The 21,021-nt window shown below is 27.1% G+C and overlaps 1 protein-coding gene across 1 annotated transcript in view; it reads left to right on the forward strand.

Moving 5' to 3' along the window:
* The window catches only part of LOC113376531 (protein grainyhead), a 461,786-nt gene that overhangs the window by 263,302 nt on the left and 177,463 nt on the right, over positions 1–21,021 (forward strand). Inside the window, exon 2 of the mRNA XM_026616482.1 lies at positions 5,329–5,610. Within this exon, the coding sequence (XP_026472267.1) occupies positions 5,329–5,610 (282 nt within the window). The remainder of the gene's footprint in view (positions 1–5,328; positions 5,611–21,021) is intronic.

The raw sequence follows: 21,021 nt of genomic DNA on the forward strand, positions 1-21,021 counted from the left end.
ACTCGATTTTTGACCCCCTCGGCGCGAACGATGGCCGCACTGTGGTGCGCGCCGAACACCCGTGCGGGCCCAATTTTCGTACTTTTTGAAATTTTTTCTTTGCTAATGACGATTTTGATAATTAACTAAATAAATTATCGAAATAATCATAATGGACTTATATTTTAGAATCTGTTTTTTTTTTCAATTTAGCGGTTCAAGCAGAATTAGACAAATATTGAAATTTAATGTATTTTTTTAATTTTTAATGGGCAATTTACAAATCTATGAGAAACGTACATCATGATTTACGGAAAATATTTTTACTCGCTCACTCTTTGGCAATAATTACTTTAACACGTTAATCACCATGTCTGTCATACTGGCGCTAAGAAGTTCTATATGAGTCATATGAGACGATTTGGTAGAAGGAGATATAACAGTTTTAACAATAGGCCATGTCAAAATATATGCGTGACACAAAAACTGTGTTTTCCAGAAATTTTGCCAAAATATCAAAAAAATAAATATGATACGTTGTGTTTCCTTAATACGTTCTGAACTAAATTACGTAGTATTTTTCATGGCCCATGTGAAAATTTTATTGTGGCGATTAATGTGTTAAAGTAAATTGACTTCAAATTCAAAGATTTATAAAAAAAATCACATAAGGTTTCTAAATGTTAGCTAACATTTAGCAAAATATGTAAGACTTGAAACCCATTGAATTGGACCCAGTGGGTGAAATTCGAAGTACCCAGTTTTGATTGTTTATATTATTATGATTACTGGTGACATCTCAGTATCACCAATAATAGGTAAATTACGCTTACTAGAAATTAATTTAGGAATCTAAAGAAGCCATGTCTCTAATAAATAATAATGTTATGCGTGAAACGTATGATCCCACAGCAAATACATAGCTTTTTGACAGTTCTTACTACCGATTCATATGAAGCTAGACCCATAACCTAGCGTTACCCCCCGTTTACATTTGTATTTTATCCAGAAATTGACCCCTAAATTAATCTGAATTAGCATAATATTGAAGTACTACATATTTATATTTGTATTAGAATTATAAAACAATAACTAAAAATCACTATTTGAATATAGATCATTACTGTCAATCTTTTCTTGTCAGTAAAAAATATTGTCAATATTTGAATACCATATTAACATTAACATTTCTTGTACATGTATATATATATATTATATATATATATATATATATATATATATATATATATAAAGATTGACATATTTGGCTAAGAATTATTTAACGCCTTGAATAAATTAAAATCCGAATATATTATAGAATCAGATCAAATCTTACTTCCAAATAAAATGGTTTTTATTACATCAACACCGTGTGTTGGCGTTGTTATAATTATTTTCAACAATTCCGCAATTTTTTCACTCTATTATTTCAACATTCAATTTACATATTAGTAAGAAGTCGATTGATTTTTTTTTGTTGTGGATGCAGAAGTGCGGCGACGAGTAACCGTGGTAGCCAGACACTTTTTTGTATTAGAATGTTCATATAATTAAACCAATCATTGATTCATATCTTCGACATGTTTAACTACTTGACTTTATGTAGTTATTTTACTGTCAACGTCAGAGTATTATGATGTCTATTTTTATTCGACTTGAAAACTGAAAACTATTAGCGAACCAGCGCTGAAGGAAAAGAAATTTGAAGAATTTTTTTTTCGGTATGTGTAAAACTTTGTGTCATATTGGAAAATTATAAAATTGATAAGCCTACCAAACTTAGGCAAATGTTTATTAGCAGCAATGTATACAATAACTTGTTAAATATATAGCAATCGAAAATATTTCGGTGCATTAAAATTGATTCATGCACTCTTATACACTTCGATGAAATTGTAGATGTTAAGGATCTGTTGTAACTTTTTTTTTATTATTATTTACTTCTTAGAAGGTAAAATATAGCAATAAAAAAATCTTTTTTTTTGCATATCTTTACGTTTCAATGCCTTCTAAATATTTTGGCATGCTTTGGAAAATATGAACGTATGTGTGTGTTCGTGCTCATGTATGTTATGCATGTATGTGCGGATACACATTTTCGACGATTGAAATAGGCGATATCAACAGTAGATATTAACCAGTTTCAATGAACCAAAAAGCATTCGGTTCCTATTGATGAGGAGACGTGCTAATTAATTGGCAGAGCCAGGTCCATCCGTACCAAAGACACGGAGCAAAAAGTGCAAGAAATGGCAATTCAGGTTTTGAGAGAACGAAACTTTTGATTTCAATGAATTAAAAAACATTTTACTTGTATTGGTTCCATATCGAGATTTACAAGGTTTTACCTTATTTAAAGGCATTTGCTTTAAGGCACGATGCCATGCACCACTTGTCTGAATAGCAATTAGAACTTCTGAATTCTTTAAGCTGTTGTGATGATTTTAATTAACTAAATAAGTCGAATTTTATAGATGGCAACTCTATCAGTTGTCTTAAGTCTATGTGAAGAATTTTTTATTTATGCAGCAATTCCGGGTAAGGGCTATTTTTACTTATTGCTGCTAATAACAATTAATAATAATGTTATTACCTTTGATCAGAAATAGCTATCGTATTGTTGCGGTAGGTCCCGATATAAGATAATTCCGCATATAAAACCCGATCGAGTGCCGGCCGTTCAACCACCTGACACATATGATATAAACGAGTTTTTAACCCTGCTCATAGGCATCGGCTTATAAGTATCCATATACTTGAATACGGGTCAAGTATTTCACGATGCTGACTGACTACTATCAGACACATATGTAGTACACAACGAAGTTTATAAACAGGAACTAGTATCGCAATATTTATAGCTAACTTCATTTCGTCTTTTATTTATTTCATTATTTATTTAGATCTTGAAATATGAGAATTCCTGACAATTATATCAACTGAATCAAGTCTAGCTAAATCAGCTTGTTGATCTATGTCGCCTCGAGCTTTAGTCATGTGGAAGATTGTAATTTATTCGAAGATAAAATAGACGCTTTTAGATAAATTATGATATTAATTCCTTGATGCAATTCTAACTGTTCAAATCATAGTGGGAAGTTTTGTTGTATTTTAATATCTACAGTAACGTACAATGTGAAATATATACGTTATTAGTGTTCAAGTTTTATTTATTATATTTAGTAATAACCATTTTGATTTGATGAATCAAATCTGTACTTCATTTTTAAAGCGGATTTTTTATATCACAACTGAAATTATTTATTTATATATAATATATATATATATATATATATATATATTTTGATTATATAACTCATAGTTACACGTTTGCGGTCGTGAATGCTAGAGCATTTATTTTTATTGTGATGTAGAATGACATGAATGCTATAGCATTCAAATTTCAAAGTCAAATATTTTTAATTTAATTCCATATTACCTCACGTTTTTGTAATTATTATACCTGTCAAAGTAATGACTAACTAATTCTTCAGCTATTTTCGTATTTTTTTTAGTTTTTTTTTCTTTAATATAGAAGTATAATACTTGACGTGGATGTTATACCATTCATTTTATATAACTATTAAAATATAATAATCTGACTGCTCTTATAAACTACCCTTTTAATCAAACTTTGGATGTCATAACAATTTAAAAATAAAATGATTGCCAGCTTTTTAACCTTGCTAAAACTTTTATTGATCGCGAATGTGTTAACTTAATAAAAATTATCACAATGTTGAGACAATATCTTAACAAGTTAATAATACTTACCAAATAAAAATTAAAAAGATTAAGTACTGAAAGTTAAGAAAATTTTTTTACTTTTTCGCTACAACTAATCGTGTTTTTTGGGTGGTCCAAACAGTGAGCAGTATTGATTTTACAAACTTCTATCTTCAAGTCATTTTTATTAATACAAGTATGTATTACTTAATATCTTTAGTGCATGTAAACTGCAATAAAATGTATTACTTTATCAATATTCTATTGTGAAACACCTTGATAAAACGCACAAACTTGAAATGCTATTTGTCAATATAATGAACATAATAGTAGATATATTATCAAAAATATATATGGAGACTATATAAATCATTTCATTATTGATATAAATATATATATATATATATATATATATATACCAGCAATGCATTTTCCTCCACCCGCAACGTCAATTTTTATAGATCAAGGTGACATAAAATTTTAAAGTATAACTACAAGTAAATTTTATAGTGAATTTAATTAATCTCCTGCGTTGCATATTTGGAATGATATAAAAATAATTGTTTATCCGAATTGTCAATTTCGAAATTGACAGCTTGACATCGCTTATCGGATTGGGAGCAATTGGGACAATATTATGGCTATATTTATTTGCACCTGTCATATCGTATGTGTAATATTTTTTGTCTGATTGTAAGATGAAAAAATGTACTCAATTCGTATTGCCTAACTTTATATGTGTATTATAATTCTTACTCATTACTAGCTTCATTTATTACATCATTATTTGTATCAATCTCATAATTGAATAATGTACCACATTTAGTATTAAATTATAATAGGGTAGAACAGGGATTAAAAGAGTAAAAATGCCCTCGACCGATATTTCAAAAACTAGTAAAGTTAAAAAATTTTAACAAGAATATTTGAAAGTAGATAGTAAATAATTAATAACATTTTTAGGTTGAATTATTTTATAAAATGTATTATTAATTTTAAGTTAAATTCAACAGTTTTTTTATATAATTTTTATAAAAGCTTACATGATAAGAAGGGCCAACTGAACCTTTACCCTAGTAAAAGTGTAAACAATAAAAAATAGTAATACAAAAATAAATTAGGTTAACAAAAAAAAAATTAAAAATAAATAGTTATTCCAATTCTGCTGATAAATATTTTTGACGAAATACCACATCAAGGTTATATATCTATCTTTGTAAAAAAATATACCCATGAAATTTATATTTTGCATTGGCAGATAATGTAGCTATTATTTTGTAAAATCCCTTTAAAATTGAAATAAGTCATCGGATGTGTTTGACCGTCCTAATATACCCGACGCATGGGGTAAAAAGGACCAGGTTACAAATTGTTGAAAAAGAACAAAAGAACACATTTCTACAATAATCAATTAGCTGGGAGTTTTACTGAACATAGTCAGATAGTTGTTTGTTTGATATGTGTTATTTATTGTGATGTAATTGGTTTAGTTTTCACAACATATTTGCTCAAAGTCAAATTTGATTTTAATGCCTCATTTTGCTTTATATAATAATTTATTTTTTCTAGTATTTTATAAGAATTCCATTATTTTTGTAACATATATTTTTCTTTTCCGACCAGAAGGCGTCGCGACTCATCGGGTTCGCCGATGGAAGGCGATGGTTATTCGAGCGGTCCACTGACCGCCACCCATCATGGTCACCACCACGAACAGCGATATTATGAACCGCCTCTTAGCGCTGGTGCCATGCTCAGCCTTGGAGGGCAGGCGGCCCAGCAGGCACAAGACGCCACGGTCGGCGGCAATGGATCCCCAACTGGTGCAGGACAATCGTTCGTCTACGAGTATTACAAATTGCCGGACCCGAAGGATATGGATCAACATGCTACAGTTTATATGAGGTAAGTGTCTTAATAGTAATTATTATTGATATACGGAAAAATTAAACTAAAAATATTTGGGTTTGTGCATTATATTATATGACTTATAAGTTAAATATAGAAATAGCCCTTTAAGAATATTATGCGTGCATTTTAGTTTTTTTGGCGTGATTTTGACCTTTCAATGTTATTAATATGTGTAAGTAAAGAGTATTTTTCACATATTAGGTTCTGAACTAACCGCGCAATTTATGTCAAACAATCGAAAATTTAGTTTTAACGATGAGCTTAATTGCCCTTATACTATTTTTGACATATATTTATGCACGTACGATGTAAAACATACATTAGGGTGGTCCTTAATATGGTCTTTTTCGAATTTTCTTGCTCCCAAGGATCAAATGGTTCCAAATTGATAAAAAACAATTCTCTGAAAGTTTTAGTTCTTAATTTTGTCTTTTAGATAGATCGCAATTCAATCAAAGTTTTGTAAGAAAACAGCATTAAAAAAATTTCAAAAAGTTTGCAGAGCGTCAAATTTTCAATAAAAAAGGACACAAATTTTCACTTTTAATTCATTTGTCGCTAAGTTATACCTATTTTTTTTTTCAATTTTCAAAATTTTTTCCATGCGAAATTTGATTGAATTGCGCACTATCTAAAACTTAATATTAAGACCTAAAACTTTCAGAGAATTGTTTTTCATCAATTTGGTATCATTTGAGCCCTTGGGAGCAAGGAAATTCGAAAATGTCCAAATTAAGGTCCACCCTAACATACATATCAGGAAACTCTTCTTCACTTTAACTCATTTTTAATAGTTAAAGCTTAGGCGCAACAAGAAAAATTGGTGGAAAGGTTTTACCAAACAAAGCCTTATAACAATGTGGCAAATTTCAATCAAAAGTCTATAAAAAAATACCCAATCATCCAAGAGGAGCGTTTATGAGCGTACAAGAGCTAAAGCTTTTCCCGAATATTCAAATGTATCTATACTATGCCAATTCTCTCAATGAGGAAACTGAAAAATTAAATACACAATGTTTTACACGGATTTCATAATTTTTTTTTAACGAAAATTACTAATTTTTTATTTACACGAAATTAAAAGCACTAAACTGTAATTTGCTTATATCTACAATAACATTTTCATTGTTTTACTGTAAAAATATTTTTCTGTCAAAATACAACACTACAAAATGATGGAAATGGAAGATAAAATCGGAACTCCCCGTTTTATGATCAAAACTAAATTTTATGTGTGTATAAGCCAGTTTGTTCAAAGTGACAGCAATTAAATTTGAATGAAAATAGAATGTTAGGTCTTATTTATTGCAATCAACTTACATGAATTCATAATTTTAATTTTTATCTATAAAGAAAATGCAATATTTAAAATAGGTTATTTACATTTCTTTTATTAATAAAATAAATTAATCTTATGAATTATTAAATGTGTTTGGTGTTAAATATATTTACGTTTATTTTTCGTTCAATGTGTTTGTTATTCAACATATTAAACACTGTCAAAAAGGGCTTTTCTAGTTATTTTCTTTTAGCACGGTTTTTCCATAAGAGTGAATTTTTCAAGATACACGGTTTTTTATGGAACCTATCGGGTAAAGCGGGGAATAGGAGTATAGAAAAATATTTTAGTTTTGAAGCGTGCAATATTATTTTATATTGAATATTTTAATATAGCTTCTTTATGAGTTTTTATTTTATACCCACATATTGACTTTTTTTTCAACTATTTCAAATTCGACAGTTGTTTTAAATAATATTATCAACTATACCAGTTATTGACTTAAAAAATATATTCAATCTTTTTTTCGGACAGATCATAAAAAATGTTTGGCTAAAAATTCTATAAATACTATTTATATATTTACCTGTCTTCCACGTCAATATTATCATCTTAGTTAAAATGTTCTAAATACTATACAATTACTGCTACTGGTATAATTTCAACTGGAACAGTATAATTCAAAAGATAATTGCTGAGATAAAGACAGCATATTTTAGAGAACAACACATCCGACTTCCACATTTGCCTGTTTAGCATTCTATGAACCCATATATAGAAATGCGCTTCACTTTGCAGTACATACGAAATATTATAAACGCGAAAATTTTACACATCAGCGCCGAAATCTTTAGACCGAAAAAGTTGTGCGTGTAGATCCTCGGATTCGTACCGCGAATGAATTATTTCTCCAACATGCTAATTTCTCAACACCCACATCTATAATTATGTAAACAGATAATTGTACATTGAAACAGTAGTCACTTTGTGGCATTTTCACTGAATCCGCAATATTCTAAGAATTTTGCTACAAATGCGCCAAAGCTCGTTAAATATGTGCATAGATGTGTAGAAATATTTTTTGCGTATATGGATAGGTGCGTGTTTGAATACACTATGTCTGTTTAATTTGCCATCTTAATTAGTGCGGTATTAATTAAGTAGCCGAAGAAAATGATGATCATTCTCAAGCTGATCCATATCAGTTCCGTTCATTAACAAAGGACTTTTAATAATAACATAAAAGATTTCTTAATAAAGCGAATACTACAAATGCAAAATTATCTTCATTTCTTTGTGTTTAATTTTACTTTATCTCTACCAGTATGCACAATTCATTTTCATATAGTTCTAATTAACATTATTAACAAATTCATTTTATTGTTGATCACGTTTATATAATTTGGAATTCAAATTATATATATATATATATATATATATATATATATATTTACTTATAAACAATTAACGATAATTGTTTGAGAACGCAGAACTAGTTCTACAATTAAATATAATTCTACATCATGATTTGTTAGTAGTTAGAAAGCATCTGATTTTCTAATTTATTGGATGATAGATATCAAAATCCGAGGTATCTATTATGCCGTTAATCATATTACATTTTACAACAAAAAAGCGCAAATACAATTTCTAATGTTAGTAATCAAAAATATCTATTTAAATTTCTCTAATCGTAAGAGAACTCATTCTAATATTAAAGTTAAGGTGGATTTTTTTAATAATTATTAGAGGAAATTTACAAATTAAAATTAATCGAAAGTTGTCTAAAATTTTTAATGAACTATATTTGTGGATTGACAAATTGATAATAAGTAGTATATGAAATGTCTGAACTAAATAATACATTTTTAATAATATTTTTTCATTATGAAAGCATTTTTGCAATAGATTTCTATTTTGTAGCGTTGTCATAGATTACGTTATTTTTTATATCAATTTTGATATATTTCAATTTTTTTAAACCTAGTATTTATTTTATTATCTATCTGCGGTAAATTTTTTTGCCATAAATTTTTGTATTGTACGCGTTGTCATAGGTTTCTGTCAATTTTTTTAAATATATTTTTAGTTTTTTTTAAAACAGTATTTTAAATCAGTTTAATTCAGAAAAGTATACGACAGTTGAAATGAACCCACAACAAAAAAAGTTAAATGAAAATTGCATGAATAACAAAATTGTGAAAAAGTAGTATATACGCATTTTGACACCTATTTTAAAAAGATATCAGTTTTAAAATTTCATGAATAAAAATACAAAATTACTTGGATATTAATTGAGATTTATGCAGAATGAACTTTATTTTCAACCTGATCTTGGTAGTGTATTGGCGGAGTTCTCAGGCAAGTGAGTTTGGGTGATCTTTGAAGCGGCTTTTGTACTTGTCTGAATGAGTTCGTATTTTATCGTCATAAAAGATTTGATAAATCGTCTTCATTTTATTAATTTCTTTAAAATTATCATTGAAAATTTGGGCGCAAATTTCAAAATCGACCACGCGAGATAAAAAGATACGACACCTGCGCATCTGCGTTTGTAGAAAACTCTTATGACGGAATAAAATTGGAGCTTAGGTGAAAGATTTATATATATATATATATATATATATATATATATATATATATATATATATATAAATGTTTTCTATTCAATCACGATATTCTGTGACCAATGTTTCATGTTTTATTATTTATAGTTGCCTTTTGATAAACGAAATGTATATTCCGCTAGCATGCGGCTCATCTCCTTTTGTTATTGGTATATATTTTAGTGAGCATCTTATTTCAAACAACAGAGTCTCATTCGATTTTTTATTCACACACTATAATATGCTGAGACCTCTCTCAAAGATGATCACCCTTTCACCGATGCCAGAATGCTCGCTCGATTTGATAATAAAATATTTTATATTCCTTTTTATACGACCATATAAAACGTAATAATGTATGCGCGTTTAGGAGTGTCGGGTGATTGGGACGCTGTTGTTCACATTTTTGTGAACATATAAAATTCTTCTCATCACGATTTTAATGAAACATTTTCATGAACATTTTATTTTATAGATCTTTTTGTGTGAACTCGCGAAATATTTGAGGATGATATCTTTTAAGTACTTAAACTGTATGTTATTGCATTGTAAGACATACACTTTGTTTTAGTGCTTAATTTGACTTCGAATACAATTTCTTTATCTGCAGATTTATTTCTTTGGAATCACAAAAAAAAAAATTGGAATCATAAATTAGAAACGATGTACTATGTAAATTTTTAATTTTAATGTAAAAGACTTAAAGCTCCGCGGGTAAAATGTTCACCACCACAAAGTTAAGAATTTTTATCAACAATATTTGAAAGTAGAGGGAAAAAGATTCATAACCAGCCATTACATTATTTCTCACAACATTGCTATCAGAAGATAAACGGCAATGTTTGAAAAAACACAACAGATTTTTTTTCGTTGTTGGTTTTTTTGGTTGTGAGCACTATTGTTTAGTTTACGGGACCTTAATGTAATTTTTAAGTATACATTATTTAACTGTTTTATGAGATTATTGTTAATTTCGAATTAGATTTAGCAGCTTTTTATATAACCTATATATAACTTACCTTACGTTGGTGGGTTAAAAAGGACCAAAAGTTAATATAAGTTAAAAACAAAGCAATTTTACGAAAGATCAGGTAAATAAATAATTATTCCAACTCTGCTGGTAAATTTTTCTGACAAAATACCAGATCAGGGTTATATACAGTGTTATCTCTGTAAAAAATATGCCCATGTTTGCTCTCTGGCCGTTTCATTTTACCCAAGACCAGATGACAAATTTTTGAAAAACAGCAAAAAAACATATTTTTGTAAATTACCTGGGGGTTTTACTGACGATGAGCTTAAATAGCTGATGTGATATAATTACACAAAATAATCGTTCAAATTCGATTTTCACAAAATAATCGTTCAATGTAAAATTGGACTTGGCTATTGATTATATTCATAATATAAATGATAATTTAAAAAATAAAAATAGAAATTAATATAATTCTCAATAAATGTTATTGTAGATACCTGGGGAAGTACAGAACTCAGTCGTATTCAACAGTTCTAGAATCTTGTTAGACAAAACACATAATCAATTTATTTCATTATCATTTTTTTATAATATAATATATATATATATATATATATAATATATAATAATATATATAATATAATAATATATTATAATATACAATATATTATAAATCTTTCATAATATTTTTAGAGTTTCATGTTAACAGATTTTCTGCTTACCTAATAAGTTCAAACTTGAACAATTTTTATTGAAAACACGAAACAAAAAAAGTAAAAATTAAGTAACTTTATTGCTTCCGCTCTTTTTTTTTATAAAAGTACATTATTCCTTTAATGAAAAGGTGATCGATTATCTGAAGTCCGCTAGAAGGTTTCTCCATAAAGTGTTTTACGATGTCTATATTAGGCACTTGTGAAGACACCCACAAATGTTTCGCCTTATTTATTATCTGATCGAATTATGGGACCGAGTTACAAAATAATTGGTTGATTTCGATACGTACTGAGAAATCCCGTCAACTAAGATTTTGCAGAACGATAATTATTTATTTTTCCTATCTGGTTACTCATGAATGTTATTAAATTAATTTTACTAACTTTATTACAATCTGGGGAGTGAAATGTAATGTAGGTGCAAAGTTTGATGATTACATTACATTTGTGAGAATTGAAAAACTTTTCTTATTTTTGATGCCTTATTTTTGTTTATTTCGGATTATTTTTCTTGGGTAAACTCTATTTTGGTCTTAACATTACATATAGTCATTCATAATTACTAAATATTTTTTGTATTGCAAAAACAGATTGTAATTGCATCTTGAAAAATAAAAAAAAAGTTAAGCCTGAGAATATGTGCATAAAAATTTTAACCTTGTTGACATAATCTAAATAAATATGTTCATATATCACTAATTTAATTCAATTAAGGACAATGCATTTAAATAAATATTTGTTCAATCCATAAGGACGCAATATAATGAATATATATGTTCACTACAATATTAAATTTTTAGACTTTTTTTTGGTTTAAAAAGATCACATTCTAATATTAAAATCGACGTGTTTAAACTATGTTTTTTTTAAATTTTGGATTTTATTAAAAACATTTAGTTAAAGGATGGTAGAGTTTACTTTACTGAAAAATAATGACAATTGGCATTGTTATTACACATTTATGGACTTAAAAAATAAATCTTTATAAACATCAGATAAGATTTTCAATTATATATATATATATATATATATATATATATATCAAATATCTATCGTTATTTAAATTTGACTAGGCGCATAAGTTATTTTAGAGATTACGATGCGTGTATTTGTAGAGTATGGTGGCAGCGGATATTATAGGTCGTTAATAAAACAATTTGTATGCTATTATTTCCTTTTAGTTCTGGTTCACGCTCGTTATATTAAACTGTTTAGTTGTTTTATTTCACCGGAATTCATTTTTATTATCTTATACATATATTTTTTTAGTCCTTTTCCAAACTGGTTTTCGGGTGATTGTCAAGTTTTAATGCGATATACTTGTAATAAACTCACATTGCGTAGCCGTGTATCTCTTCTGCTTCTATACTGTTTTAAGTTTAATTATGTCTCGAGGACAATGTTTTAATTTTGCACCGGTCATGATATGATTACGCGTAAATATGCGTTCATGTAGTTATAATCAGTCTGTTCATTTCAATACCAAAATATAATATAAACACTCGGACGAGACCAGTGACACAGTTTTTTTATATTCATTTATGCTAATTTGGAAAAAAACGAGCATTGTACCCTAGAGGTAATATTGTAAAGCTTAATTTCGATAATTGGAAATTAATATTGGAGTTGCAATTTATATTGTATATATACACACACACACATACATATATATATATATATATATATGTATATATATATATATATATATAATTGTTATATCTACATTATCTTATTTATGGATAGCATTTTACTATAGCAAAAAAAAAAATTATTCAGCCTTATCGCTTATGAATTATTATTAGTCACTATTGCATGATCTTAACTTTATTGAAATTTATAATCATCTTTAGTATATTATACGTAATACCAGTACTACCTACAAAGAAAGTAGATAATAAAAAATGATATTGATTTCACTAATTTTTGAATTCTATATTATATTTGTTCTAGCGTTTGTGAAGAACAAAAGCCAGATAAAAATAGATTCGTTTATAAAAAGTTGTAAATTCTGCTAACCTTTTCACTGCAAGTGTCGTGTATAGACGACATTCACCTACTGACATCCTATGAGTAAAGTGTCGCCTATAGACGACATTCAGGGTGTCGACTTTTGCTTGAATTTTTACCACTCTTAAGAATTGTAGTTTGCTATAATGGTTTTTTGTTTTTAAAAGTGTAATTTTTAATTTTTAAATGAAAATCTTAAAATTTTTTTTGTAACAAATATTTGGGTGGCTTGCTCGTATAGCAGTGTCCTGCGGAAAACACCTTTTATGTGTATTTTATAATCCTTACTAATTATAACTTATTGTGAGTATAATGCTCGGTTTACTGAAGTACAAACATACGTTATGTGAAATATATATACTACAACATTTTTTCAATTTTATGCAATATATTTAATATTATGAATATTCATATTAATTATCAAAAACCTCAAAAGGTACTATGCCAAATTTTAAAATTTAAGCGACGTCTTCAAAGCATTTCCTTATCTGGTGGTATACAATATTCATCTACCCCGATATTCGTAAATCAATTATATATAGTGAATTATGAATAAAAAATTAATCTATTACCAAAATTGACTTTATAAAACTATTTCGACAGGCTCGTCACCCCTTTCGGTAATAAATAACAATTTTCTAAAAGGACCGATTTAAGCTCTTGCAATTCTCAAACATGCATCACATCAGCCTCTAGAATCTGGGTCCCAGATAATCCTCGGGGTATCAGATGTCAAACTCATTAGCCTAAGCCGGCAAATGTAAACGAATCTGCATCTACGGCAAACAAAGGTTTTCGATTCGTTTCTCTTTTATCAAGATCTCAAATAAAAGGTTTTCTTAAATGCTTGCTTAGAAAAACTATTTATTTATATTTAAGCATGTTATTGTACTGCGCGGAAAGTAACGTGTGAATTCCGTTTCAACATTTGATCGAAATTAAATTTGATGCTTAATTGAAGTAACTATATGATATAAATTTTAATAAAATTATAAAAGTACATATGTGTTCTGTTATGTATTAGTTTATGATAAGCGTTCTAAATTAAAAACTGTCACTTTAAATTTTTTCATTTTAAAATTTTAGGAAGATTTAGAGATCCGAAATCCGAGTTTATAATCTATTGTAATTTACAACGAAGTCAGTTATTAGTTATTATTTTAAAAAAAATGAAAACGAAGTGTTTTTTAACAAACTAAAATTTTGCAGTTTATAAACATTATGCAATATGTATATTTAAAAATTATGTGCTATACAGATTTGAACTGAATGACAGTAAAATGCACTAGCATAGTAAAATCATGTTAATTTTAAGCTTTTATTTTTTTACTTCTTTTTTTTTTATAAAATTATCAAGTATCTTTTAATTTTATAGTCCTGTATAAAAGCGCAAACTTTTGACGGAACTTGCCATAACACTTTATTATATCTCTTTAAAAGGAGGGCTTATCAAATTCAACCGATTTTGAGAATTTTTAATGCAGAGTTTAACAAATACTTTTAATTCTAGAAACTTTGAACAATTGTATCATTATTTTTTCATTGTGATCTTAGAAATTACAAAGTTTATATTAACAAAATTAATAAAAAATAACCACAATAACCAAACAATAGTTACATTTTCACGAAAGCCTTAGGATGAACTTAAAAGCTCATAATTTTCAAACTGCATAGAATTTTTTGTTCGGCTTGACGTTGAGTTCTGGGACACTATGTATATATACATGTATATATATATATATATATATATATATATAACAAAATAAATTGAGTTATATAAATTGGCAACCATTTTATTTATAAAAAAGCTGTTAATAAATCAAACAATCTCTCTTTTAACATTTGTCGTCTCAATCTGATTTAATTCATTGTTTAGCTGCTAGTGATAATTAACATTTTTTTCTGCAGGCACAAATCTATATTAATTTTAAAAACTAAAAAAAAAACACTCAATTTTGTCGATTCGACAAATATTATCACACAAACTTATTGAATCTTACTTTGATTCAAACATTATAATTGTTCCGTCCTTTTAAGTTCAAACATGCGTGGTGTCATTTATAATTTATTGTCTAATATATCATAATTTCTTTTCATAGCCTATTATGATTTCTTTTTACCGCTGCCAGGAATTTTATATCACGATTTCCTTTAGGCGCTGAAGTTCTATACATAAAAATCTCTGTCACGACTTTTATAGTATTTTTATTATTTTAAACTTGGCTTTGTACCCGGGTAACCTGTGAAATGTCATTGTGTGTGGTTCACCTAAGCAGAAAGGTGAAAAAAAGACCGGGGTCACATGCCGTTTTGTATTGTTACATAAGAAGTACATACATTGTTATTTTTGGCTATGTTTCTACAAAATTTCCTGTTTTTATTGTTTGCTCCCCTTTTTTACGCGTTTTTTAACTCATTTGATGTGACTAATTCTCTTATGTTCCTACTTTTATTGCCGATTATTGAATAAAGTTCTATGCGATTTTGTGAATTTTAGTAATAATACACAATACACAATAAACAATATTGCACGAAAGAATAAAATTTTAGTCATATTTTTGTTAAATATACATGGTACAAAATTTACACCTAGATAAGAACATTATTTTTTAAAGCGGTTTAGATTTGAGCTTTTTCATCTATTTTAGTCTATATATATATGTTGTTCTGCTTTATATTTAACTAATTAATAAATATTTATTATTTTGGCTTGTTTCGAATACATAACTGGTACTATTGAACTCTTAATAGTAGTTTGTTGCTATTAACGCAAACTATGGTTTTAAAAATAATTTTCAATATTTTTTTCATATTATCAAACTCTCACCTCATTTTCTTGATAAATCTTTGTGTCTATTTATTTATTAATTGTTTGTAATTTAAATTATAGTTTGTTTTACCTAGTTTTTTGTCGGTATGTAGTACAAAATATGTCTATTAATTATCTCTATATAATAACTTGTGCTAAACAATATAAAAAATAAGATAATCTTAAAAATTCTGATAATTTATTAATAGCAAAATCTTTGTAAGTATTTTAATATTTTTCTAAACCACATTATTTCAGATAAGGATATTTTTCATTAACTTATTGATTTGATTCAAGGTTAATTCAGTCTATAGAAGAGAAAAAATATGCAATAAATATTTCTTTAAATAACTTTACTTGGGGCAGTTAAACAAGGATGGCACAATAAATTCTTACTCTAGATAAATTTTCTATAAAATAAATAATTGTATATTAGAGCATTCTAAATCATTAAAATTTCTGTCTAAACAATAAATAAAATTATTCAATATATAATAATAATAATATATAAATTAGGTTATTAAGAATTGTATGAATCACATCATGTATCAAAAATGCACATTGCAAAATTTTCTTGTCCCGAACTTTGAGTGATCGATTTTTCCTCACATATTACACTTTATTATTTGGTAAATCTACATATTTTATAAAATCTACTAAGTATTCGGTAACTGAATTCTCGCTAGCATGAAAAATTTGAATCCCAAGTTAAAACCTTCGAAAGCGCATTTGATATATTATCGACCTTTACAAATTAAATCTGTCCAACTTTTCGAATTTATTACCTGCTCCGAAAAAGAAAAATATACGACGTCGGAATATAAAAAAAATTACACTCGCGACGTAATTTATTGCATTTTCATAGCGATGTACAATCTTTTTTAAATCTACTAAATAAATAGAACATATATTTAAAATGCTTCTACCCGATCTTGACGGAGTGAATTTGAGTCGGTAGCATATATGCAACCTTTACTAGTAAATACCTGATGTGGTCGCCGTGTGTATGCAAATTTTATTAAATGATTTATTTATTTAAATTCTATCTGACAATGAAATCTCGGAACGTTTTGTGTTTTTTCGGGGAGATCTTATTTCGTTTTTTGTGCGATATATTTGATTGCTGATTTTTGTATTCTCAAAATGTGAGGATCGAAGATACTTCGTAAGAAATAATTACTCCATAGCATTTTTAATGGTTAATTTTGTGTATATTTTTGTACCCTTTTGCGTATTATTTAACAAATCAATTTAATTTAAATTTATTTAGTACGATTAGATAATATTTTTTATAATGAACAATTATAATGAAATATAGTTATAATATTTCATTATATATTATAACAATTATAATGAAATATAGTTATGAAATAAAATATAACCAAACGTAAACTAATTGTTCCAAATTTTAAATAAAATTTTATGACAAACACGCTATGGCAAACTATACCCTGATTGAGCGGCTAATTGAACAGAGGGAAATTAACAAATATTGCCTAAGTAATTCTTCTTTTTATTTTTATTTTGAAGGAATCATTGTATCTTTTAATTATTTCCTATTTTCTTCTATTCCTTTGTGAAATTTGTCAACCAGATTTCACGTTTTTGTTCACAAACATAAAACTACTGTATTTTCTTTTATCTTACTTATTTGATTTTGCATATGGTAAATAATATACATGTGGGTAAAAATTCATATATAAATCAATAATATATACGTACAATATTGAAGAAATATATATTTTTCTGATTCTGAAAAAAAATTATACAATTTTAAATCTAAAATCAACAAGTGGTGTATTGTTATAGTGTACACCAACAAGATTTTAATTTAAACAATTGAAACATTTTTTTATGTTTAACTATATTTTATTTCTACCGTCCTTCTGCCTTATTCTATATATGGCAGATTTATATAAAATTTTCCAAAATTCACAAACCATGCATTATACCCTCGCTCTAAATACACAAGTCTTATTCCGGGACTAAAAATGTTTCTTCATATCTGTACAATTTTATTACACAAACTTTTTTACATTCCGTGTATGGCTTAAGGGCACGTACACATTTAGCATTCATATATTTGCTCACGTACGTTTTGGGAACCCTTGTTTTGGCAGCTTCGTACTACCCTCTGCCTTGCGATAGCATCGCCGTGCTGCATAAAGATTTTGATTTAGAAGAGTTCGCGCCTCACTATTTTTACAATCAGCCCTTTCAATATTTTTATAATATTTGCTTCTACTGCATAGGAGAGCAACGACTGACCTAATAAATCAGTTGTAACGTTTTCGTTGGAGAAATTTGAAAATTTGAATAAAATATTTCACATATATATATATATATATATATATATATATATATATATATTGAAATATGTGAGTTTGGTGTTGATATATATTTTGATGAACGTATGGATAAATAAAGTATTTCAAAACTACTTTAGTTTTTTTTACTTGGTGTTACTGCCCGATTCTAAATAACTCATCAATATATATATATATATATATATATATATATATATATATATATGTATATGTATGTATGTATATAATGTGTATGTGTGTATGTGTGTATTAGTGAGCATATATAAAATAGAGCAACATTAATTCGTATATTATCAGATATTTTTGGAAAAGTTCAAATTAATTTTCAATTTGGGTTTTTTTGTATTTAGACTAATTAGATAAAAAGAATTTTAGATACCAACAAAAAAATTATAAAATAAAGTTAATAAACAAAATTAAGATTTTGAAACAGTTACAATATCTTACTGTTAAAAAGCTCTAAGCCCGACATATACCGCAGCAACTAAATATTCATTACATTAGTAAAACTAATTCAAATAGATGATTTTTATAGTAAACAATTTAATAAAAAATAAAGATTTTTATTCAACTTAATGAAAGATAGCTTACAATTTTGTTGTGACTGTCTTTTTCATAACATTGATTTTGAAATGCTGTGTTTTTATTAAAGTATTTTAGAAAAGTATAAAATTTAGAATTAGTTGATAATAATAACGCCAACTGAAATTTTGTGATAATATTAAATGTTAAGCATGACGAACCTGCACAGTTCTGTATATTATGGAAGACGAAAATATTTTAATATAGTTTAAGATTTATTGAAAAACGTTTGCTACTACCAACCCCCGTTGCAAATAGCCCCTAGTTCCCCTGTGGTAAAAAAAAATAAATTATTCAACTTTATGGAAGGATTAAACATGTAAACGTAAAATTTTGTATAAGATAAAATGTAGACACCAAGGAACAACTTTATTATATACGTAATAAATTTTCCAATAAAATTTAAAAATTCTCCTCTTTTATGCAAAATTGAATTTAAAATTCAAGCTTTACTTTAATGGAAGTTATTTTAGAGCTTAATATTTATATAAAATTAAAATTTTACTGTTAAAATGTTTCTTTATTATATGCAGTAACGTTTAAATATTACCACTAATAATTAATAAAACTTATTTAATTAATCAATTTTAATAGCATACGATTTAATTTCCACTGTATTCTAATAAAATTTATTTTAGAGCAAAATATTTAAAAGCTTAAAGCTTTCACATACACAGTTATGTCTATGTATTAATCAAGTTAGTAAAATTAATTCAATTAAATAATTTTTATAATACACAATTCTATTAATATTAATGATTTTCATAGAACTTAACCATCAATTTTATTGTGAGCTATGAATTTTCTTATGAATTTACGATTTGAACAATTTGTAGAGCAAAAAGAGTTGTGTGAGAATACCTTTATTTTTTGTCTATGTTGTGTTTTTGTATGCCGGGTGCTCTTTACATTGTCATATTTTCTCTACTTCTGATTTTTATAATTTCTGCTTTCATTTCCGAATTTTTATTGGCGTTTTGTCACAATCTTGCCATGGATTGCTGTTGTCAATATGTAAATTTTTCTAATAAACCACTTATCTGGATCAAACACAGTTTAGTGAGATATTACCTCTCAGCTTTTACGATAGGCGTTTCATTCAACGACGCTTCGGATACTATAATATGATTCATATAAACATATTTCACTTTTATCAATGTTTTGTATCTGGGTTAACACACATGAGCATCAATCAGGCATTCTTTTAACCATTTATAAAATGTGTAACTGGATTAATGCGCCCGGTTTATTAATGCATTGCCTGTAGCACATATAAACTCAGATATAATTTATTTATGTTCATGATGAATTTGCTTAGGAAAGTGTCTTTATCTAAGAATCATCGGCATGTTTCATTACCCACCGTGTTATTGGAATATTTCGACCTATTTGTTCGATAGCTCGATAGCGATCCTATCATTATGTCGAAGATGGATTATCATACGCTTTACAACATAAAAATTAATTGTTGCAAAGTGCGAGTCGAATCGATAAAGTTTCTATGTAAATCAAATATCAATCTAAGTTGTATATAAATCAAACTCATATATTTTACGAAATTCGATTGTAATAACAGATCACTTTTATTCAGATTGGAGTTAATGCAAAATTCAATTAAAATATTTATTTTTATTTTCTGATACATGTAGAGAAAACATGTACACATATATAATAAAATATGTAACATACTCTTTATTAAAATAATTTAGTAGATTTTTTTTTGTTCTTTACTCAGATATCTAGAAACATATTTTATATGCATTATGCTATGTATTTTGAAGTTTTAACTACTTTACATAAAAATTACTAATACCACACATTTTGAAAAGAAAATTGTTGATTTTATTACAATTTATCAGGATACTTGGTTGTGTGCTCAATAATATGTCGTGATGATACTTCTAACGTTTTCAATTTAAAATTTGGGTATTATAATGTAAACTTTTCATTTTCTTGAAAAAATGATAATTGAAATCTTCTTATTTCGTTGATTCGAGTTTAAGTTAAATCAGATAAATCAGAGACAAACCTTCGTATGAGCACTCAATGTTATTACTAATAATATTCTAAAATTACTAAATTTATTTTATTTTTTAGTACTTT

Source organism: Ctenocephalides felis, unplaced genomic scaffold (assembly GCF_003426905.1).
Source record: "Ctenocephalides felis isolate EL2017-DRISC unplaced genomic scaffold, ASM342690v1 CF-g0.4_SCAFFOLD_01886, whole genome shotgun sequence".
Classification (NCBI taxonomy): Eukaryota; Metazoa; Arthropoda; class Insecta; order Siphonaptera; family Pulicidae; genus Ctenocephalides; species Ctenocephalides felis.